The sequence below is a fragment of the Cyrtonyx montezumae genome, unplaced genomic scaffold (genome assembly GCF_038088225.1).
Source record: "Cyrtonyx montezumae isolate F1298 unplaced genomic scaffold, pur_monq_1.0 scaffold_2, whole genome shotgun sequence".
NCBI classification, from domain to species: domain Eukaryota; kingdom Metazoa; phylum Chordata; class Aves; order Galliformes; family Odontophoridae; genus Cyrtonyx; species Cyrtonyx montezumae.
Window position 1 is genome coordinate 12563587 of NW_027071936.1, and position 25079 is coordinate 12588665.

At 36.8% G+C, this 25079-nt stretch overlaps 1 protein-coding gene across 4 annotated transcripts in view; it reads right to left on the reverse strand.

Moving 5' to 3' along the window:
* The window catches only part of LRBA (LPS responsive beige-like anchor protein), a 363630-nt gene that overhangs the window by 283990 nt on the left and 54561 nt on the right, over positions 1–25079 (reverse strand). For 3 of the 4 annotated variants that reach the window (XM_065736365.1, XM_065736363.1, XM_065736364.1), the window contains exons 19-30: positions 24048–24156; positions 23630–23711; positions 21822–21945; positions 21381–21573; positions 12245–13237; positions 11040–11215; positions 10319–10472; positions 9242–9422; positions 7891–8018; positions 7416–7523; positions 5149–5320; positions 4064–4508 (exon numbers count right to left, since the gene is read on the reverse strand). In XM_065736365.1, coding sequence (XP_065592437.1) covers positions 4064–4508; positions 5149–5320; positions 7416–7523; positions 7891–8018; positions 9242–9422; positions 10319–10472; positions 11040–11215; positions 12245–13237; positions 21381–21573; positions 21822–21945; positions 23630–23711; positions 24048–24156 — 2865 coding nt within the window. Of the gene's footprint in view, positions 1–4063; positions 4509–5148; positions 5321–7415; positions 7524–7890; positions 8019–9241; positions 9423–10318; positions 10473–11039; positions 11216–11449; positions 11540–12244; positions 13238–21380; positions 21574–21821; positions 21946–23629; positions 23712–24047; positions 24157–25079 lie in introns of all 4 variants that reach the window. The other variant, XM_065736366.1, reaches the window with a different exon arrangement.

Genomic DNA, 25079 nt, shown 5'->3' on the forward strand with positions numbered 1-25079 from the left:
TCGACTCTTCAACTAATGCAGATTTTTGGGGTACCAAAACAGTTAAACATGTCATCAGTGCATAAGTACATGGACTGCGATGTACAAATTCAACAATCACAATCTGTCCCCATCCATCACCAGCAGACTTAATCTTGTAAACAAAAAGTTCATTTCTTTTTATTTTTATGAAGTCTAAGATGCATTAATTCCATATAAAAATGAATTTGGTATTAAAATGAATGACCATAATCTATCATTATGAAGGCATAGGCCCAACACTGGCTGACATAAACACAGGACGAATGAATAAAAAATAAAAAATAAAATAAATAAAAACTTAGCTTTAGTTATTTTATTTTCTATGTTATTTAGATCTGTTCACATTAGTGTTCCCTCCTTCCCTACAAAATTAGTACTTACTCAGAAAACTGTTCTTTCAGTACTCACTGAAATTGGAACGTTAATTCAGTCCCTGTGGATGCTGGGAAAAGCCAATGCAAGCCTTGAACTTTATCATGATAAACCCTTGGCACCCACTAATCACAAGATCGTATCTTCACATAAGATAAGGAGAAGATTTTTGGCATGGGAATGAAGACACTCACCTAGCTGTTTGCAAAGGCTTGGAACCTGGCAGCCTTTCAGTAAGGTTTCACTCACATAGCTGTTACTGTATACTCTCCAGCTATGGCTGGGAAGTTGATAATCCTTGAGATATGAGGAGAGTTTTGATTTCTGACACAGCATTCCTGAGATAAATGCAGGATCAGAGAGATACTTTGAAATTCCCAGAGACACCCCAGTGGTAAATTGCTACATGAGAATAACTTATAACAAAGTGTTTTTGTGTTTTTAAGAAAAAAAGTTGAACACTAACTCACACAGCTCGTCTGTGATCAGACAAGTATGTTATATTTAAACCAGACACAGAAGGAAAGCATCCCAATGCCTGTTTTTCCAAACTTGCTTGATGTACTCTTAGCGTTTTTGTGGAGCCCAGAGATGAAAGCTACTCTTTCCAACTCTGTTACAGTTTTTCTTCCCCTGGTACAACTCCTTCCCACTACCACCACTAGGCACAACAGCACTGTATTTTAAGTAAACATTATCTGAAGATATCATCACTTCAAAGCAGTCATTGAAGTTCTCTCTATACATCAATTTAAACATAAATGCTTCATAAACACAGTTACTGTATCTTTTTGATTAACTGCTGCTAAGCAAGATACCTCATCAGGAATAAGCAGATTTATCAGAGATGCAAGACCCTGCCTGTCCCTACCAGATCACAACTGACTAGGGATAAAGCTTCCCCACCGTTAAGTCAACTTTTGTCTACCTGACATACTCATAAAGAAAACCAAGAGAAAAATTCACCCAAGAAACACAGAAGAGCTGGCTTAATAAGCTCACATGCAACTGCTGTTGGACCAAATATCCTAGTTTGCAATCTTCTCATCATTTATTTAGCTCCTCCTATCAAACACACAAAGTCATGGGAAAGTAACACCCTCATGATGGTGTGGAGTAGTCAAGGCACACGCAAGGACCCCCACAGAACTGCTTGCCCTCAGCTCTTCCATTCAAAAGCATGCTGCTGCCTTCCAGCTACGCACGACATCACAACTCCTTCCAAATGCCCATATAAATTTCTTGCCAAACTGCTTTACTTCTAGTGACAAAGTAATTATGTCTCAAGGTCAAGTAATTTCGGTGTAGCAGTTAGAAATGACTGGCAATTTGGAGGCAGGAAAAGGAGAGAAGAGTACACCTGGGACTGCATGTCACTGGAAAGATAAAAAGGCGAGAAAAAAAAAAGCAAGCAGTTCTTTACCAAATACAGTACTTTTTGTGGTTCAGATATCTGCCATTCAACAATGAACCATAAGAAATTCCTGAAGACAAACAATAGTCATAGCTCTAAAACTGTATTCTCTGTCACAACAATTGTCCACTTACTCTAAAGAGCAGCGATGAGTATTTATAGGGAAGTGCCTCAAGGAGCAGGAACAGCGGGGCATGACAGGTTATTTATTCAGTCTCTATTCCCCTATTTTTAAGCCCCTGTCTTCATCTTCCTTTTGCTTCCAAAACATTTCCTCCTGTTCAGCATTCAAGCAGAACTGCAATATTTACTTTGAGACAAGAGCAAAGGAGCCCAGTGTTAGCTCACACCATCTGTAATCTAACCAGACAACAAGCACCACTCCTTCTCCCATTAGTGATATGGTTATCTGAACTGAGAAAATATTTTGATGCAGCTGCACTCACACTGCTGGCAAAGCTGAACTTTTCTGGGTCGTCAGTAGTTTGAGCAAGACAGTCACAGGCTGCAGAGATATCAAAGCCAAGGGATATCCATAAGTAAGCAAAGAATACCTTGCTAACAAAGGATCTTTCACATTAGATCCACCACAGAATTTCTGCATATGACTACAGTTTTTCTAGAGGCAGGCATGCAAATATTAAAGGATTCTTTCCTTTGCTCTTTGCTTCCTTTGCTGTCTTTGGGGAAAGAAAAACAGAAACAACAGTAGAAGACAACGTGGTCTACTCTGTTTTGGAAAAGATAAAGAGTTCATTAAGACAGAGACGTAACAGATACCAAAATTATCATCGAGAAAGAAGAATTTCAAGAGGGGGGTGGGGGGAAAGCATTTTAAATTCACTGTATTAAGAAAGGCGGATATTTATCTAAATAAAACAAAATGAAAAAAGGATTCTAGCTATTATAACAAAGAAAATCATACAGGTTAGAAATATATCTAGTGAACGAAGCCTGTAAGATTTTAAGTAGGACGTCAGCACCACATGGCAGTACAAAGATGCATTTTCATTAATAAACATGGGAATAGTCTGTCGGTGGAAGGACACCCAGCCGATTCCTCCACTGTCTTCTACCCATATCTAGTCCGTATTCTTTTGCAGTAAAAGAAACGAGATATAGCTCTACTATCAATACACATACTAATCTATACAACTGAAATTCTTTATCATCCATTTTACTTCCCAGGTCGTTTAAAACTATCTATGTGCATAGCACAACATCACTCATTAGATTATGAGCCAACTCTCATTTAGGAAACGTAAAATGGTTCCTCTTCCCCAGACTGGGACAGTCATGAAGTTAGTGAGCTGACTGTCTCCTCAAGCAGTTTGTGGCACTACTGAACGTAACCCAGAAGTTTATTCCTCAATTATCCTGAAATATCACAAATCTGTATCAGTCTTAGAGCAGATGAAATATCTGCAAGGTATCTCACACTGTTACCATTAGTACGAAGACAGAGAAAACCACTAGATGGTATCAGGTTTCCATACACAACTTCTTTTTTTCCCCCCAACAGAAAGTCCTCTCCTGAAAAAGCCCCAGTCTCTCTCTGAGATTTCTAAACACAACTTGCTTGAAAACAAACGAACAAAAAAAAACAAAAACCCATCTAATCTATCAATATTTGGCAAGTACACAGTGAGAATATAGAAACACTCAAGAAGTGTTCAGAAAACAATGACCGTGAGGGAAGATGATGGGGAGTGAGAGACAGTTTCAAGGAGAGTAACAGCTGCTATTCACAGCAGAGGACAAAGAAGGTAGCAAAAAAAACCTGAAAGTGTTGCAGGAAAACAGGCAAGGTGAAACAACAGCTTTCACGCTTAAATCTTTACTCTTACTCTTGCAATCATCTGTAGGCCATTTCTTGGCACCCTTTCAGTACTGCTCCTGAGCTGTAACATGCGTGGACACAGAAAAGTCAACTTTTAAAATGAAGCAATGACCTTGAGACATTCAAGTTTAACTTAACCACCAATCATTTTTTCATTTCCATTGTATTCTGTAGCATAATGTAACATGCCATGAAATGCAGAGTATACTACAGTACCTCCAGGATGAGCCTATGTGATGCAAGAGGGCTTCGCACACAAGGACTACTAAAGAACAAAGCATCCTGATTACATTAATTATTAGATGTCACTGTACATGAGATCTGGTCAAGTAAAGTGTCACTTTTTATACTTTACAAACTGAAAATTAAATAAAGAAACGAAATAGATAGATTAAAAATTGTGGAAGTTATGTTACCTGTCAAAGGAATGGAACTGCACAGGCTGCTCAGCAGCTCCATCACCAAGAACTCCAAGAAAGGCTGGTGGCAGAAGAGCAGGATCGACTGCAGTCCCATCAGCTGGCGTGCTTACTAAGCTTCTCAGGATGTCCTTTACATTAACATTTTTTGCAGCTGGCACAGAAGCTGAAGGCTTACTATCCTCCGTTCCTGTCTCATTTCTGTCCTCCTGAGACTTATTTACTTCTAATGACAGAGTGCAAAGTACTTCACTGACAGCATCCGGACCAGCACTGACACTCAGAGCTCCTGCTTCAGTAACACCGCCTGAATTGTTTGTTTGCCCTGAAGTTGGTTCCTCTCCAAGACCAGAGTCCCTTCTTTGTACAGATGCTGTACATTCCGTATCTTCAGTGGAATCTGAAGTTAAAGCACCAAGAGCAGCAGATGGGTTTTCTGCATCTGTACAAACCAAAGTCAAGAAACAAATATTACATTCATAATTAGCACAACCCTATTCATCACACTGCTCCAGAAAAGTAACACCAATAGGTGACAAAGAAAATAACTTAGTGTATCCTCTTGCCTACTTAAAGATTTATTAAGTACTTAATAGAAACAGAAAAAAAAAGTGCTAAGAAGCTTGAAAAAATTACTAAGAAGCTTGAAAAGATATAACATCCAAAATTTCAGTGAAAACCAAACTGAAAATACTAACTTAACAGTCAAAGAATGAAAATGAACGAGTGTTCTTAGGAAGAGTAGAAAGAAAAATAGACTAATAGCAAAAATAAAAAGCTGACAGCCTATGCTTACACATACTTTGCCGTAGGCAAAACAGTAATGTTTCTGCAACAAGCATTTATGAATACTTATCTACTTAGGTGAGACTGAACATCTCTACGCAGCAACATTAACTTACAGATTAAGTTGCTCTCAGATCAGAATGATTCATGCAAATACTGAGGCAAATCAGATAGATCCATGTTGTTTACCCAGATGCTTAGAATGCACATTTCTATGTGATCTGTAGTGGACTTGTACACAATTTTAAAATGTGTAAGTTGCATTATTTCACTTAGCCAAATAATTAACAGTTCACCTGCAGCAGAAGTTCTGTTATTTTCATTTTCTGATTCCTTGAATGATTGACTGTGGTTTGGAGGTCTTCTTTCATTCTGGGGTTCCAGAATATCTCTGTATTTTGAAACCATGAGTACAGAAATAAAATATACAACTGCCAAGGCCAAGAACTGAGCCTGTTTACTATCCTCCTGTAGAAAAAGACACACACACACAGATTTTCCATTGCAATTTCAACAGCATGCTTATTTTTCTCTAAAGTATGCCCAGCGCTACCATAAACAAACTGAAAGTAAGCTGAATATGTCAACAAAGAAAGAACAATATTCTCTACTCACAATCTGGCTCACCTATAAAGCTAGAGAATACAGCAATTGCATTCAAGTGGCACTAATCCTTTCATTTTCTCATATTTATATATGACAATATTGACTAAGGTTATGCGTTTTGACTACTAGTGTAGAGGCTAAGTCTTTTTAATTTACAGGCATTTGCTTTACTCCATTTTCCCAGATTCGCCAAGACACCAACTGTGAAGTACTACCAGGCACGTGGACTCAACAAAACTGAAAAAGCATTAATAAATTACTATATATCGATGAAGGAAGCGGAACAAATTCCAGAACTCAAGACAGGGATTTGTTTAACCCTCAGATTGTCTGGATGGCTGTACTGTAGTATATAATTTAGACAAAAAAATGCAAACATTTATTTGCAATACCTGCATAAGCAGCTAAAGAAATTGAAAAAAAGTCTTTAACACATTTCCCTATGATTTATGTCAAGTGCCTCCTCAGAGCACTGAAGAACTCCCAGTGAAAGAAACGAGTAGATCTACACTGCTACATCTGAACACACAGCAATTTAGCCTGAGACTATTCCCTTCAGCCTTTGGTTAAAACAAATCTACCAAAGGAAAACGAGCTTCGTACACTTTGGAAACACAGGACAAAATTAATAATTTGGGTCTTCAGTGAACAATCAGTAAGAGAAAGAGGGGTGGAGAAAATCTTCTCATTTACACGGGGGCTTAGATAACACTTAATTTTCCCCTTTCTTTGTGCAATTCAAGAAATGAAGTTGAACTGCCAAGTCCATTTAATTGTGATCAGAGTGCAGTCCGCTACAACAATAAGGATTGAGAAGAATTTCCTTCCCATGTGAGTTTTTGCAAGACAGTTTCCAACTGTCCTTACCAAGGACTCTTAAAAAAGTTCAGTTATTATCAATATTGGTAGTTAAGAGGAATCCATCTGGGTTCCTCCCAAACATTTAGGCATCATACCAACCACAATTATATGCACTGAACAAAATGAAAAAAAAAAAAATCAAACATGAAACTTTTAAATGCAAAAAGAAACAGCTCAGATTAAAAAAAAAAAAAAAAAAAAGAACCTCACATCTATTTGGTGGATTAGATCAACAACCAAAAAAAGCATATGTGCAAATTGCTTGTTTTTTTTTTTTTTTTTTTAATAAAAATTCAGAACATAAAATGTGCTTGACTTTCCAGATTTCATTATTTAAAAGCCACCAGTACGGAGCATTCACTTCCTGCTACTATTCTGCACACTGATACCAAAGCAGGTATCAGTGTGAAAGAAGCTTGTTTCAATCAGTAATAGCTGAAATAGTTCTTTCTAAACTACAATGAACAGCACAAAAGTCATTCTGTACATCATCATACTTGCTAAATACTCTATTTAAATATAAAGTTCCAGCTTTCCATCTTGTGGCTACTAATGACTCAGAGCCATTGCAGCTCCTGTACTTGCAGTACAGAGGGTGTTTGTTGTTTTTTTTTCCAGCAATCAATCTCTGTTTCTTCAGTATCAGCTATAAAGTTGCTGACAAAGGCCAAAGTTACTTTCAGTCAATTCAAAGCCATAAAAGCATACGCAGATATATAGAACATACACACAAACTGGTTCCTCTGGGGGAAAGTAAGGTCTCTAATTTTTAATTATCTAGAGAGTTATTCATTTTTCAAATAGTATACGTAAACATCTTTCTGATATAAGTATACACAGTCTGTCTATATACAGCACGTGAAGTATGCATTTAAACTGGAAACAACAAATGCAGTAATCGAGCTATTTTCACCTCTCTCTTTCCAGTCCCAAACAACTCAACAGAGCTCTCAAAGCTCATGCCTTCTCAGTTACTGCATGCTGTACTCAGTTTTTGTGTAATCAATTTAGATAAACCGTAACACAGCAAGCGTTAAAGCCAACAGATAAACACAGAAGTCTAGCTACAAAGGAAACAACATGATTGGTAACTCACTATATCTCGGAACACTACTGCTCGAAGCCTATTGATATCCATGTCCTGCAGAAGCCTGTCAAGGTCTCGTATTGGAGAGATTCCACCAGTCACAATGTCCACAGGACTCTGTTCGAAAGAAAAGCAAATGTTTCAGATTCTGTTTCAAAAAGCATTTTACAAAGAGTTACTGAATGTGTACAGTTTTCCTCTGTACGTAATACTATCTCCAATAGGAGCACAAAGAACAGATTTCATTTCATATTTAAAGGAAAAAAATCTGGCAAATTCTTCTGACAGAATTACTTCACTGTGGGACGTTAAGTATGCAAACGTTAAATCTGCATCTTGGAAAAATCACTTCGACATCTCCAGCATTCACGCTCTTCAGATCAATTAAAGTATCAGCAGTGTGGTTATGAATTTCAAAAACTATCCTTCTGAATAGAGTAATAATTATTGACTTTTGCTTTCCCGAACGTGCTCTCATACACACCTTTGCTGCAGACTTTCCTGCTCCTATAGGGCCCTGCACTGTTTTTTGGTTCTTTGCAATGTCTCCAACTGCCTTCATCTGTGCATGCTGCTGACACTCCAAGCAATTTCTTACAGCTATGGCACATACTAAAAGGGAAAAAAATAAAAATAAAAAGGTTAATAATTACCCTGGGAAACAGTACTGTCTATATCCCCTACCAAGACATATAATACATTTCCGTTTATTAAAGTTTAAGCAGATGCAATTAGAAAAAATACTCTGCTTCCATAAATTTTAAAAAGTTGCAAAACAATGCTCAAAATACTTTAATGATTAATACTAAACCATTAGAACAAGTAAGTTAGAAATCTAAATTATTAAGTTAGCATTATTACATCCTTTTTTCACTCCTCATCTAGATGTTACCATGCATGTGTTTTCATGGGCTGGGGAAGGTGAAGTAGCTAGATTTCATACACTAGCGAGGAAGATACAGAAAATAGACCAGTAAAACAAATGAGAAAAGCTGTTTCACAATGCTCTTGGACTAAAGACTCTTATGTTACACTATACCATCTTCTGGTTTTTTTTCGCTTCACAATTGTACCTGTTTCATCTTCTAAAATGATTTTCAAAGGAAAAAAGAACTACCCCACCTCTATACCTGTTTGCATCCCATAAATCTTGTTCTACCTGCACAAAGTTTTAATTGCCTAGAAAGGGAGAGGAAGGCTAGTTACTGTTGATGCTCTGAGCCGCTCTGGATCTCATGCAAATTAAATTCTTCACAGCAAAGAAATCTTATAGCATGCAACTGGCATGAACACTCTCCTATATTAACCAACAGGATGCATAATGATTCTTATTGAAATTTTTAGTAATGACCAATTCAATTTGAAGTGAACCTACTATAGTACTGGTTACACCTACTAACCAGTTTGCATTTGTACTGACCACAATCTTTAAACCTCTTCTCTAAGGCAGATGTGTAAAGGTTTACAGTTGTATACACAGTGCTAAATTTCGTATTCTTACTGCTGTAACATTCTCAGCCTTGACTATCTAGAGATCTTTTTCCAAGGAACTATCAAGTTCATTTATAGATAAAAAGAAGACACACATCCAAAACGGTCAGGCTACCAAACTCACTTGAATAATTAGTTTCAAAACTTTGTTAAGAGGGGGAAAAAAAGCAACGCAATGCATATGCAGTGTGAAGTACAGGAATAGTAAAATAGTAAAAGACTCCAATGCATCTTTTCGTAAATCTAGTCAATGTTAATAAATAATACTAAAATTCAAGCTACCAGTTCCTAATTATTTAATGATAACAAGCTTCTATATTTATTAAGTGGCTTTATTTGCTTACCCAGACGAAGGCATTGTCGTAGAATTCCTCCAGATGACATATTTTTCTCAGACTCAATTTCAGTAAAACCAAGAGAACTTGCAAAGATTAACACGTCCACAAGGTTAATTAATCTCTGGAGAAATGTCAAAGAAGCTTCTACCGAAAGTCCTTGAGTTGCCTCGATGTTCTCCAATTCATGCTACACGGAAAAATTCAAAGTACCATTTACCTCTTCATAAAGATGACCATTTGTACAAACCAAGTGAGGGAAAACATAACTTGGGCATCCATTTTCAGTCACAAACTAGTAATTAATGACTGTTCCTAACACGTGATTTATTTCCACAGAATCACAGAACTGTAGGGGCTGGAACGGACCTCTAGAGATCATCAACTCCAACCCCCCTGCCAAAGCAGCTCCCTAGCCCAGGTTGCACAGGTAGGTGTCCAGGTGGGTCTTGAACATCTCCTGAGAAGGAGACTCCACCACCTCTCTGTGCAGCTGTGCCAGTGCTCCGTCACTGCACTGTGAAGAAGTTCCCACTCACATTTGTGCAGAACTTCCTATGCTTCAGTTTGTGGCCATTTCCCCTCGTCCTAACACCACACACTGCAAAGAAGAGTCCAGCCTCATCCCTTTTACTCCCATGCCTTAGATATTTATAGATGTGGATCAGATCCCCTCTGAGTCTTCTTTTCTGAAGGCTGAACAGCCCCAGGCCTCTCAGCCTTTCCTCGTAAGGGAGGTGTTCCACACCTTGCATCATTTTATTAGCCCTCTGCTAGACTGTTTCAAGAAGATCCCTGTCTTTTTCATACCAAGGATTTAATTTTGTTCCAGACCACTGTGAGATGATGCAGCTAAGTGACAACTTTTTATCTCTTCAAGCAAAGAGAGCAGGAACCCAGTTTATCTTGGAGAAAATTTGGAAGTGGCTAAAGGGAGGAAAAATGCTTGTGGAAATATCCCCCCTTTCTGAAAAGGGCAGATATAATATTTAATACACTACATAATGTATTAAATTAGTGTATAATCATACATAAAGGAAGGCATACTCCCACAAGAGAAATTTTAAAGTTAATGAAATCTCTTACAGTAGCAGATGTGGCAGCAGAAAGCAGCGGCAAAATGCCCCCACAAGCCATGATCATGTTGTCCATCACTTGAGATATGAGGTGAATTGTATTGTGTACAAATACGACATGGTCACTGCTATTCACAAAGTCCATTACAGTTTTTGTAGAATGACTGTTCAAAACACAAAAGTAGGTTTCAGGAAAATACTTTCAGAAAACAGCTTCATTTCACAGTATTTTAGCACATTCATTTACAAAAAAAAAAAACGAAACAGTTAGCAAGGGGCAGCAAATACGACCATAAGATTTGGCTGATGTTTCTTACTCTAAACCTATACCTACATTTCCTTTCAGTTCTTAAACCGAGCTAATAACAAAATCAAGATGTGTGACTAAAAATTATTTGGATAAAGACATATTTGTAGGCTGGTCCATGACTATGTTACAGCAAAAAACACTGTATCAATGCATAAAATGCAACTTGATTAACTTATTTAGTTCAGTATTAACTAAATCTTAACATAAATCTTTGGAAAAACAAAGTGAATACTAAGACATAAATGCTAAAATAATAAAATGGACATTCGGGTATAGACAATAAAACAGACTTTTGCAAATGAGGTAACTACCAGACGCGCAGCTTTCCAAGTGAAAGAGTAACTGTCAATTTCAAGGAAACCTCAAAATAATCACACTCAAAATGCCAGACCAGATCATGCAATGGAAAGCACAAATTTACCTTCTCCACATCTGTATATCTGTCTCAATGGAAAAGAGCAAGTCTGTAAGCAAGCGCTGATGCATCAGTGACCACTTAAACTCTGGAATACGGAACACAGTTGATCTAGAGTCTCTTCTCTGCCCATCTGATGTAGGAGGTAGCTCTTGTCCTAAAGAATCTTGCTGCCTTGACATCTGTAAACACCATTTTTTGACAAAGAAATACACACCGTTATTGGTTTCCACAGAGTAGTGAAAGGCATTCAGTGTTTGGATATTGCAGAAGTTTAAACTTCGCACATAGTTACAAAAAAGCTAAAACTAATACACAGAAGCTATTTATTGGAGACAACAAACCTACAAACTAGTCTACAGCTGCACTACTACACCTGTCCGTCTAAGCATACACATTTAGCAACTTAACCTTACCACAGGAGCAGTATATATTGCTGCAGACAGTGTTTTTCCTCCTTTAAGGAAGAATGGTGCAGAATCAAGAGCATCCATTAGCAGGTATCTCTGCAGAAGGGAAGTACTCAGATGCATGACTATTAAACCACAAAAGGCTGAGACAGAAACTAAAAACTAGAGAAGTGGAGCACGGCAGTAGACAACAGAAGGCCAGTTTTAAATTATGCTTGCATGAAAACATAAGCTGATACAATCGAGTGATTAACTCTCTAAAATTTTAATTTCAAAAATATATAGTGTACCTGCAGAGAACCAGGAGTAATAAATATTTTCAGAAGTTCCATCAGGATATCATACAAATTCAGTGGTATTTTTAATGCACAAGGCATGTTTGCTACTAAGTAATTCAAAGAATTACAATTATAAGAGATAAGACTGATAAGAGAACAAGCGAGTTGAGTAAAAGAGCAGAAGAAACGCTAGATGAAATATATCAGAACATAACTATTTCTTTCAGTTCTTCCACATTAACAAGTACTGACACAAAGGCTACAAGTAGGCAAGTACTCCATCTCTGTCAGCATCCATAAGCAGATATACAAAGAATAAAAGTTTTGAAACTCCACAGCACACAAATTTCTAAGAGTTGCAGCTATTTTAATTGACGATTGAAAGTGCTCTTTAGATAACAGGTTAAATCTAGAGATATTAAAATCCCCAAACTCTGTACGGGCACCCTTTTTTGAAAATGCTAACAGTTAATGATCTCCTTTTATTGTTAAGCTAAGCATATAAAGGACAGACAGAACTTACCTCAGGTAGGGATCTGGGGGGCAGAGGTGCTTCCAGACGCGTGTTGGCTTTCAGTTCCAGTCTTTCTGTATCTGATGCAACATTGGAAACATCAAGCCTAGCAATTCTTTTTTCAGAGGCTCCTGCAGGCTCCGGTACACGTGCACTGCTATTTTCCGCTGTCCTGGTTTCACTGTAAAGCACCTTTTCTTCCTCCAGCTTCTTTTTCCCTTCCGAATTCGGTTGATTCACTACTTCTTCAACCGCAGAACTGACTGTTTCTGATAAAGCTATCTCTCTGTTTTGCACATCTGTGTCTCCAGTACCTTCAGGTTTTAAAAGCACAGATTCAAGGTGCTGTTGTGCTGCTTTTTCCTGCTTTGTCTCTTGTTCTTCATTAGAGCTATGCTTTCTGTCTGTTTCTGTAAACTCTTCTGAAGGTAAAGGCATACTAGTTTCCTCTTTCAAATCAACAAAATCATCCTCATCTTCCACATCCACTGTTGATTTTTCCATTCCTTCTGGACTTCCATGAGTTTCTTCTTCCAAAGCAGTTTCCATTACCAAAGAAGATGCAGTAACAGCAACTGTTTCCTCAACAAGCTCGTGAGGTTTGCTCAGAGAATCTTCAATTGCTTCAGCTATTCCACTACTGATTTCTGAAACATCGGGTTTTACTGCTTCTGGCTCTGGAGAAAGTTCTGAATAAGGCACTGCTTTTAGATCCTGCGTAGTTTCCCTGTCCTCATCCTTTACTTCCTTCTTTTGCTTAGAGACTGAAGAATCTGACTCGTTTTTTTCAGTACTGGACTCCATACCATCATGGAAAGGAGGAGCAATAGCAGCTTCCTTTAATTCCAAACACTGCTTCCTTCCCACTATTTCAGCATCTTTGCCAACTCCAGAAATTGTTCTAATGGGAGCTGAAGGACATATTACACTCCCTTCAGCTCCCTTTCCTTGGTATTCCCTGTACATTTGAGAAAGACTCTCTTTGTGCATTTCAAAGGTTACCTTGAAGAACAGAGTTGAAAGAACAAAAAACATAACATTACTGATCATTTCCTCTGAAAACTTCAAAATCCTTATTCAAATCACTAATGTCTACTACAAATTTGTATTGGATGCTATCCTCACAATACTGTAAAACAGAAAGTTACAAATGAATTTCATATTGCAGACCACTTCAACTAACAGGAAGTATTTTGTCATGGTTTTATGACTTTTGTTATCGGTACTCCGCGTCATAACATCATGTAGTGCACTGGGAGGTAAAGAGTTAATGCCCTAGTTCCACGGGTCATCCACAGATCCAGGTATACCTGTCACAGAAGAATTACATATACCAGAGAACTGTTCAAGGTTCTGTTTCTCTTTTCCTTTCAGAGGGAAAGATAAAACTGCTCACAAGTCACAAGATGTCCCCCTTTCCTTTTCCACTGCTCGCCTCCGCAGTGTGCGCATGGAGGTATTTAACAAATGAAAATACCATTGGCACATACTTGTAACTGATCAACCAAAATCAGCCTGTGCTACTCTCTTTACTTTAGTAGTTTCCTTTTGAAGGTTTTTTCGTGTTTTGGGGGGGCATTCTTTTTTAATAACTGAGTATGTCTTATCTTGAAGTCAGACTGGTACCACAGATTAATTTTGCGTGCTAACACACAAAACCTAAATAAAAGGCTTTGTGGTTTAGTTTTTCCAACTATGACAACTGAAAGACACAAGCATGAGTTCTAATGGCCACACTGACTAGCGATGCAACCAACTTTGCAATAGGTTCTTCTCTGCTTGAGTCAAAAGTTAAAAAAAAAAAAAAAAGTACAGTACAGGGATGTAGTATAACTTCACAGTCTCACTTGAAACAAGGAATAGATAATGGTTTGGATGCTATTACACAGCAACCCCTTTAACACTCTAAAAACCAAACTGTGCTCTTTAGGATTGTTAATCGCTAATACCAAAAAGAACGTGGCAAGAAAGTCAATACGGACAACTGTTATCTTTACAGATGGGCAGTGTAAACTTCTGGGCAAATAAATCCAGGCATAATCTGATGAGAATCTATATTGATTGAAGAACAATGCAGAGAAGTGCAAGGAGAGACACGCTGAAAGGAAATCAGAAAGCAGAGACCTGCAGGAGTACATCACACACAAAATTTCATCTTAAAAGGAAACAATTTTCTCCTTCTACCATAAACATCAGTTATTAAGTGGCATTAAACTTTTCTAAGGAATTAAACAATTTACTTTATGAAATACACAAATCAAAATAGCAACAAACATAAAATTAGACAGGCTACAAGATGGGATTTTTCTAACTTGCTCATCAAATCCGGGGTTTTCTCAGTAGTGCAGAAATCATGAAATACAGCTTGGCAAAACCCAACTTTTTGACCAGCCTGTCTAAACAGCTCTACTTACTACATAGCCTTCTGATTTTGTTTGACAGTAAACAAAGAAATAGTGGTAGCAAAATGATGGCACTGGACGATTCTTCCCTACTTTCATTCTGTGACATGGCATTTAGGAATTACACCAGTTCAAAACAAGCAATATACCCCACAGAGAAAATGCAAACATTAACAAAAGCAGCATGAACAGAACACAAAATGAAACAGAAATTGAGATCACTAAATACAAGTAGACTGAAATAACGTATAGAAGTATTAAACATTAGGATCTGCAAATCTGCAACCATTTACAAGAAAACAATCACCTTAGAGAGCCTTTAAAGGTACTTCAGTCATTTTTTATTTTCCTTAAGGCATTTGGCAACTGTAAAGCTGATAATACAAAATTAATTACTAGAAATTGTTCTAAATTGGTGAGCTAAAAGGCCAATCATTAATCTTCACCATCATTTGATGGGTAATCCATAGCTGTTTGCAATGCTTGGAATGCAACTCTACGCACTACTAGCTAAAGACACTTGTGAGCTAATAACTGCAACATTTGCCTCCACCATTAATTTAAACTTAATTTGACATCCAACATTTACTAATTGGCAAGGAGAAAAATTAGCATTCAGCAAGGAAAAAGGTTAAGATGATTGACATTTGCATTAAAAAACACAGGGAAAATATTTTAACTACACGTTAAGATACTGTCTTTTTTTCCCACTATCAAGTGGGCAATTTCATAGATGAGGAAGTGAATGTCTGCCAGACAGGTCAGACAATTATATGGTACCACTGCTTCCCTACAGAGTCTGCTCAGTACTAAGCAATTCCTGCACTACTGATGCCTTCAATAAGCTTCATAATTCCAGAAGGCGTAACAACTTTTTAAAATCTTAACAAACATTGTCTTAGTCTGTTTTTCCATTTTGCCATCAGTAAGATTAACTGTTTAAAAGTGAAAACTGACCCTCGATAACCGGCATCGATATCTAATTTTCAGTTCAGTGTAGGGAACAATATAAAGCTACCATATGCAGCATACACGGACTTAAAAGTCTGCAACCTACTGACCTAAGGAATCTCAGGGTTACTTCTGATCATTTCATAGAAGACAGATAAGAAAAGCAAATTGAAATGTATCATGCAGGACACCAAATGTAAGAAGTTTCTAGGAGTTTCTATGGTTCTATCAAAAAGCATTCATAGACGTTAAAGTAGAAAAAAGAAAAGGTGAAAACTTCACTTTCAAGTTCCTACATTTTCATCTGAGAAATAATACTTTCATATCTTTTCTACCCAGGTTGAGAAATTCTATGAATTCAAATCATTTCCTGAATAAGAAAGCAAGTATCAGTCAACATATTCATTGAAGACCACTTCTTTGAGAGAGAAAGTTGTAAATCAGCCACAGACTATATCACTATTGGTACATCACTATACAATAATGAACTGAAGTAGCATACCAAACACATTTGCTCATTTTCACTTCTGAATTTTTTTACCTTGTTTAAATTGCAAAATATTAGCAGGTTAACCTCCCATTATATTTACTTCCTCTCTTTTCCACTCCTTGCCACTGTTTCTAAGTTCGATATACAGTCAAACTCTCCACAGAATACCACTGTGCCTTGAACACATTTGATACCTCATTATTAACAAAAAAATATCATAGCTAAGTTCAGTGTTTACCATTGTGAATGTCCTAACACTCATCTATACATCTTGCACACTTCTCTCTTCCCGGCCATAGCTCTTCTGTTTGTCCATACATTGTAGGAAGCCCCATAGCAGAAAATACAACTCAGACCAGAGAGACTTCCTCCCTTAGTCCCCACAGCCACAGTGAATGCAGATAGCAACAAGTGTGGAGGAGATTTATCTCAAATTTTACAGCAACTGCCAAGCAGGCCACTCACAGTTAGCAGACCTGCAGAGGAAGGTCCCATTTTCCAGTGCTCTACCAAGTGATTAAGATGAGAAGCCATTTTCTCTCTAAGTCCTTTCTGCTTAGGAACTTCAAACCTGCCACTTCTTCACATCAGTTCTATTGCATTTGTTCCCCCATTTCTTCTTTTCAAGAGATATCTTTGGCATTTCTCAATCAGTAGCAGAGGTCTATTATTATCTCTCTTCAAGGGCTCATGTGCAGCTTCAACTATTCAGCTGATCCTAGTCTTCCCTGCTTCTTAAATTCACAGTCTACTACACATTTTCATCCCATTTCAATCTCTTCTTTCAGTTCAGTTTAATTAGATTTTAACAACCTGCCTTTAGCTGTGACATAACACACAAACCAAGTGAATACGATGGAAGAGCTCCCCAGCAAGCATGCATGCTGCACATGTAAGAGCCCATCAGTTGTTCAAGACCTCGCCTTCCAACTATCCGCCTGACAAATAACGTAATTACTTTATTTTCAGAAGTCCTGATTTGGAAAAGTCTTCTTACTTAACTCCTACAAAAGGTTTAGACTGGATGTCAGGGGGAAGTTCTTCACACTAAGAGAGCAGTGTGGATGCTCCGCCCCGGAGGTGTTGAAGACCAGGTTGGACAGGGTCCTGGGCAACCTTATCTAGTACCAGATCTGAAGGTTGGTGGCCCTGCCTGTGGAGGGGGTGGAGGAGGGCTGGAACTTCACAATCCTTCAGCTCCCTTACAATCCAAGCCGTTCTGATTCTATGAAAGGAAGACTGCATCAGGCCCACAACCTTGAAGTGTGCACAATCTGAAAGGGGGCTGCACATTCTACTTTACAAGTTTCTTCTGCTCTCCACAAATAAGGTGCTCCTCTCTGAGAACCATTTATATCTAGAAAAGGCAATATTCTTTAACAAATAGCTAAGCTATTCACACCGTAAGAATTAACCCACTATTTCAGTATTTCAAGCAAGCTATTTAGTAATTGCATCTCCCCCAGCTTTGCTTCCAAAACCCTGCCAGTTATACAACTCATTTGGCTAGCTACCTGCACATCTATTCGGGGCAATGCAGACACTTTTCAGAAGACTGAAGAACATCTGAAACTTCCAAAACACCTTATAGCTGAAACCACCTGGACACACCAATGCAGGAGACGTAACCCTCCCCAAAAAACGGAAGAAAAATGGAGAGACAGTCTTTCTCAACAGCTCAGGAATGTTAACCAGATTTGGACTTGAGTGACTACTGCTACTGCTTGTTACTTTCTAAAACTACAGCTCCGAGTTCTCATCTCTACAAATTAAAGTGTTTTTTTTTGTTGTTTTGCGTGATATTTTAGGTTTTGTTGCTGGTTGGATTTGCAAAGTTTTTCTCCACCACCTAATCTTCACTGGTTCTGCTAATTTGCCTGTGTACAAATTTAACATCTACCAATGCTTACTATAATTATATTTTGGTAAGAAAATTAACAACTACATTGAAGTAAGTTGTGTTTTAAAGTATGAACATTTTAAAATTATACTTCCTTCTAATTCAGATCAGTGAGCAGAATTTCAGAACATTTTCCACTTGAAGAGACAACTATTAAATATTAAAAAAAACTACTTGTTCTTTTTACTACGTAACACTACTAGAGCAATAAGGACTAAGGCCTTGCTACTATGATTAAAATGTATGAGAACCTGAAGTTCTTCAAGTCTCTCATAAATTCAGTTCCAGCTGATCAGAACAAACCTCAGTTTAATTTTTTTCATTAGCATTTTTATTAAACTAGAAGCCAGAAATGGAACACATTGTTTGCAGCATGCTAATACTTGAAAAAACAGCATTAGATATAATAGGGAAATCAGTAAAATACATGACCAAAGTTAAGAAATTCGGCTTTAAAAAGGTCACACACACCTTTTAAATTCTGAGTGCAAGGAAACCAATGTAGTGCAATTATGCTAGAAAAGCCGTTGCTGCTTATAAAGCGTTGTGCAGCTGTTGGAGGAGAGGGTTACAGTGACAAACAGCTTCCCTGCTACAAAGGTGGCAGGAAATCTATCAAACTGGACAATAAAATTGCAATTGAGTTTCTTTGGCTTTTTATAGCAGCTGCATGTATCTTGATGTGTAGCTCTGCAAAACCTATCCAATTCTGTAATACTATTCCTTTATACACTAGTTCTTTATCATAGAATGGTGTTATAAATTAGTAGTAAGAAAGGAGCAAAGGGTTGTAAAAAGAAAAAATAAGCAGTAACCTGATACAATTAGAGATGAAATAATAAAAACACAAATTGGTTATTCTCTTAGCAGTGTTAAGGAAATATTTTTGTTCCCATAATTCCTACAATACTTTGAGAGCATATTAGAAATCAAACACACCTGAGATGCACTTAACATCTAACAATTTGCCATCTGAATGATGCCTACCCTATGTTACATATGAACCTGTATGAATCTCAATATTTGTACAGCAGAATAGAAGCATATTCAATAAAAATAAAAATAGGGGGACTAAAAATTAATATTAGATATAGATATCTGAGCACATTTGAAGTGATTACTAACATTTCACCACAGAGAACTGTAGCAACTTACCATAATTTATGTTAATATAGTTGCAAGATGGCTATGAAATGCATTCCATAGCTTTATACAGCTTACCAGCATAAAAATGCAAACATATATATAAATTAAAAAAAAAATCAAGGCAAATGTATGTTAAAGTCCAATTTTAAAACCTTTGATTATTGTATTATCATTCACACTGCTGTCATTATGTCAGTTTGTGGTTGATTTTTTAAATTTTCCTTTGTGTTTCTTGAGCTAAATATTATTAGCATCAACGTCCAAACAACAGGAACTCAAATTCCTCCAAATTCCTTCAAAATATCAAGACTGCTCCATTGCTAGTGCTGCCTGTAATCAGATACTTCCACCTCTATTGTAGTTCTACTTCCTCTGAAGTACACAGGAAGAAGAAACGTCCTTACATATTAACTAGAAAGCCAACACGTTAGACGTAGGCAAACTGGTAATAGGATGTTACTTAGACTACCAAGGATACCTTGCTGTGCAAACATGACAGGAATTGCCTATGAGAAACACGAAGGGGGAAGAACACCATATTCTCACACATTATGGTTCTGCAGAAAAAACACGCAAGACTATACCAAAAAATAAAAAAGTCAAGTATAATTAACTGTACCTCCTATTTCTTAGTATTCTGTTATTCCCTAAAACCAGGCTTCTTTCCTTAATATTTGTCTGTGAAAGGATAACTGAGAAATCTTGACTTTTTTTGTGCTGGTTTTTTTTCTATTATTTATCTATAAATTCTAGACGGTTGATTCATCTCTTGACAATAAATTAAGACAATGACCCCAAATCCATATAATTATTTTCATATCAAGCTGTCGAAGTTGGATTTCATAAATTACATTATCTTGCATCCAAAGGAAAAAAGAAAGAGACATACAGCACGGAAAATATTTTACAACATGGAAAATATTTTTTATATTAAATACAGGAAAGCTCTCTACATCAAAGGTAGGAAGGTGTTCTTCCTCTGCAGGGCCAGTTCCCCAGAAATTCTAACCAAACACAGAAATGCTCTCAATTTTGCCAGTTTTTATAAACTCATGTTAGGAATCTTAATCCAGCTATACCTTGCCACTGTACAATCTATTCTACACACTCCTGCATCCTGAAGGAAATACAAGAAACCAATTTCTGAGGACAATAAAGCCAAGAAGCTAGATAATAAAGCATATTTCAACAATTAAAAAACTGACGTCTATAAAGAGTTAAAATTTGGCACTGTATTCTTTGCACCTGGAATGCATTTAGCCAAGTGACTGTTTAATGATACCATTCCATACACTTTTTTTTTTAGTACAGATTTCTATATTCATTTCCCCATAGCCAAATAATCAACTATCAAGCCATATATATGGAGAAGAAATAGAGCTGCAAAATAACAATGTTCTTGCTACTTCAAGAGAAGGGTGAAAGGGGAACTCATACAAAAACCAAAGACTTTCAGAAACTTGAACAATTCCTTAGAATCCTAAAACAAACATTAGGATTTGAAGAGTTGTAAATGTCCTTTCTTACATACTTAAACTGCACAATTGCACATGTGCGGAAATACTGAATTCACAATTAAAGCCATTTAAACTGATTATTTCTGATAACTATAAAGACACACTGGCTTCATTTCTTTGTTCAGAAAAAGAGAGAAGAGTTACTTGCTTAGAGATCCACTAACAATTCTTACAGTATAATTCTACTTGCACGGCAAAAAAAAATAAAAAAGGCAAATAGTCTTTTTCATACTACAAGGATTTGCTTTGTCACTCTGTATCCCGTGACAGCTTAACAGCTGAAGCATCTGTCTTAACTCTGATACCTCTTGCTTTTCACTGTTTTTACAGCCTGTTCATATCACAAGGTACTTCTGTTTATGGATAGATATGGTGCGCCCCCTTGTGCTCACACCGTCACTAAAACCCAAACAAATAGTAAAATTTTTCAGGAAATGCTTCTAAAATGATTCTCAACTGTCACTGATTTTCAGTAAAACTCAATACTGTTACTATTTCAGCAACAACAAAAAAAGACAAAACAAAAATCCACCCACATATTTCTTTGAAGCATTAATCTAAAAAAAATAACATTTAACTGTAAAGTTTTTGAAAGAATTGTATCTGGTAACAGATACAAACAGTGGTATTTTAACTACTTTAAATACTCATCTTCATAATAAGACTATCACACTGTATGATCCTTAAAGGCTCCAAAATTCATTACATGGCATAAAAAACTCCCAATTTGAACACTCACCTTTGAATGTGTGATAGACAGAGTATCCACCCAAACACGCCAGCCACCCCACTCATATTTGATTGCATGGTAAAGCAAAATTCGAAAAATTGTGTACACCATCTCAGTTATCTTCTGCTCCTCAGAAGTCTTGGGATTAAAACAGCAAAGAGAAAGCATCCACTCCTGCCAAACGGAGCACTGCAACAAGCTCCTGCAAAATACACATGATTTAATAAAATTTCAAAATGTCTTAGAAATATAGATACATCCAGTGAGAAGAATATCTCTCAAACTGCAGCAGTGTGCAAGATGCTCTAATTCTACATCTCCAAGACTATATCACAGATTTTGCTGAACAGCAATGAACTGCATGTTCTTAATGAGGCTAACAAGAACACCTTGTTATGTTCTTTACGCTGCTTATTTGCATACATATATGCATAAGGTAAGCCATCTTACCTCCTATTTTCTCTGCTGTTATTAAAAAGTTTAATCATATCTGAGAGAAAGGCTCGCCGAATCTCCAAAGTTTCTGGACTCTGTGGAGAATTACGTAGCAGGATTGCAATAACCTTCAAGATCTCTGTAAAACAGTCAACAAGCAAGAAAACATTAGTATCAAGTAAAGGTTAAGACACCTTCCCATAGCGTCTGTATGCCAACTACTTCAAGCAAAGTGAATTTCAATACATAAATACATACATACTTAGTTAAACGTTCTGCTCAGATAGTTGCTTCTATCACAAATCCCTTCTTACGTGAGCTCTGAAACCTGCTCATCCTTCATGGGAACTGCAGGTCTAATGCAGTTGAAGAAAACCGAAGTAGACTACTTGGGATTTTTTTTTTTAATTATCAATTTTCAGCATCACACGCATTACTGCATGATAAAACAATTTAAAAGACACTACTATCAGAATGTGTCCGAACCTTATTCTAAGAAAGAGGTAAAACATCAGGTATAAAATCAACTAGAGAAAAACGCATAAATTTTGTCCTCCATTAATAACTACCAGTTTTTTTAAAACTGTGAATAACTTATTCTTAATAATTTCAAGCCTTAAAATAAATGTTTGAGGAAGGAGATTAAACCTTCTTGATCCTAAGTTCCACTGCTTATTCTAGGAACATAATGTTTTCTGTGCTTTTGGAGATGGTCAAAATAATATGCATCTTCCACCTGTGAAGCAGTGGGGCAGTCAGCATTCTTGTTCCTTCAAAAAAAGTTAACTTTTTTTGAAAAAAAAGTTGCAATTTGTACACAGTCACTGTGATAGCTTCAATTCATCTTGCACAATTTCTTTAAGAACTGAAATTTCTTGGATGAAATTAGTAGTGACCTTAACAGATAATCTAGAAATCACTTGTCTCGCTAAACCTGAGTAATTCCAATTCATATCTCACACTACAAACAATCTGTATTAATTACAACAGTTAAGTACCAGCTTCAAAAATTTTAAGAAACAGAAATCTCAAGTTTCCTGCTTCATACATATTTACAATGAGGCTACAGTTTACCACGGTGTACTGCAACCACATTTCTTTCTTATCTGATTTGCTTCCATTTCTTTTCCTAACTTTCCACCCGAAGCAAACCCAGAACTACTACCTACTTCTAATAACAAAGCAGCTATGAAAGTGAGAAATATATATTTCTCCAGAAAAAAAAATGAATTCCCAAAGCTAACATAATGCCGTCGTATTATACCAAGTGTATATTAATACTGCATATAATTCAGGAAAGGAGATCAGTATTTCCTCTTAGTTCAAAAGACGTCTAACGTTTCACATCACGATACTTTCCATAAAGCAAGCTAACCAAAACAGTGAGCAGATACACTTCTCCTACCTTCCATCCAGCACTGATGGACTGAAGGTAATTTAAGACGAAGGCTGCTTCCATATTTCAGGTAATTTAGTCTGGCATCGCTAAATAATGCAATCAGAATTGTGCTGGAGCCTTAACATGTATTAAATCAAAGTATTCCGTGCATACAAGTATTGAAAATCCACTTCATAACATGACTGCACAGTCAAGAACAGTGAGTTATGAACTACATACATATTTATACTCAAACGTCCTTTGAAAAGCTGAAGAGATTTGCTTTATAAATAACTCCAACTAAGTAGAGGTTTCTCGTATGAAAAACTACTTAGAACTGAGATGAGAATTAAGATTGGCTAAAGTAATGAATAAGCATTCCCTCCTTCCCTCTCGCAGCAGACTTTTATTATGGTATCACTGAAAAAATATTTGTCAATCTTACGTGGATTTTGTATCTTCACTGTTGAATCTGGGTCAGGATGCTGTTTATGTATCACTTGAGTACAAATCTGTTCAGTCAAAATCTAGAGAGAAGAACAAACGTCATATCAACACTAATTAAAAGAGCTTATTGAAAAACAGTTGCACACAACTTCCATACGTCATTATTATTTTGTTTTTCTACAGTTATAAAAAAATAGCAAGTTTGTTTTCACCTTACTTTTCTGGAATTGTTCATAATGAGCATAACCAAGTTAGGCAAAAATAAAATCAAGCAGCGAACTTCAAGGGAAAAAAAAAAAGCAGCACTGAGGTTTTGGTGTCATCTGGAAAACATCACTAGAAACATGCAAGCAATTTTCTAACAACGTCTTACAAACAATTAGAAAGATGGAATCCTAACTCCAATATGTTACTACCTCAAATAAGACATTGTACGTGGTCATGGTGATCAAGTTTGTATGAAGCATCAGCCTTTCAGCTAGCAAAGAAAACAATCCATGTCCAAGCATGATTTCAGCTTTTCTCCTAAAATAGTACAGAAAGATAAAATAAGCTTAAAGTATTCAACTAGCTAGAGAAATAAAAAATAATAATATAATTCAGTCATTTTGAAGAGTTTTACTTTTGGCAAAAGAAAAGGGTAACAATTCAAATTCTGAAGGAACGAGTCACTCAGTGAACACAGAAGACAACTGTCTTTCTTCCATAAATGTTGTCCAGTCACTCACAGGCCTAAAATCCTGTAGCACATTCCTAGAGACTTCTTGATAAGCATCTAGAAAAGGACATCTTTCTCCTGATTTAACTCCAAAACGTCTTTTAACCGTGGACAGTGATCTCAATAGTTATCTAGTACTGTAACCAACTTCCCAGGTAACTGAGCTAACTGATATCAGTATCACACATCCTGACATAGTTGCACAACTTCATGACTTTAAAGGTCAAAAACAAGAAAAAAAAGTGGTGAACAAAGGAATTTAAAGCAAAAATAGAGGACAAGTCCACACGACACTCCTACTATTCAAAGTCAAGACATTTGCCCATAATGGCCCCGCTGTCAGATGCACAGGCCATGAGTGAATTAAGATTACCATTACAAATAAATTATGATGATGCAGTCTCAGCTGAGAATGCTACATCACTCACCTAGTGAAAAAGTAAACATACATATTGACAAAACACCATTTTCCTACAGATGAAACAAGTATCTGTCTGCTTTGACACTGTCATGACAACTCAAACTACATACAATCTGAGAAAACAGTGAGAAAACCTTGACACTGGTACTTTTACCATGTCAGAAATTGATTAGTGACAAACTGCAAGGACTAAAAGAACAGTAGCTGCTATTTAGCACAGTATATTTAATGATTAACCTACAATATAGCTTTTTTATATACAAAACAATACGCATACACATACCAACTCAGACATAAATAAAAATTATA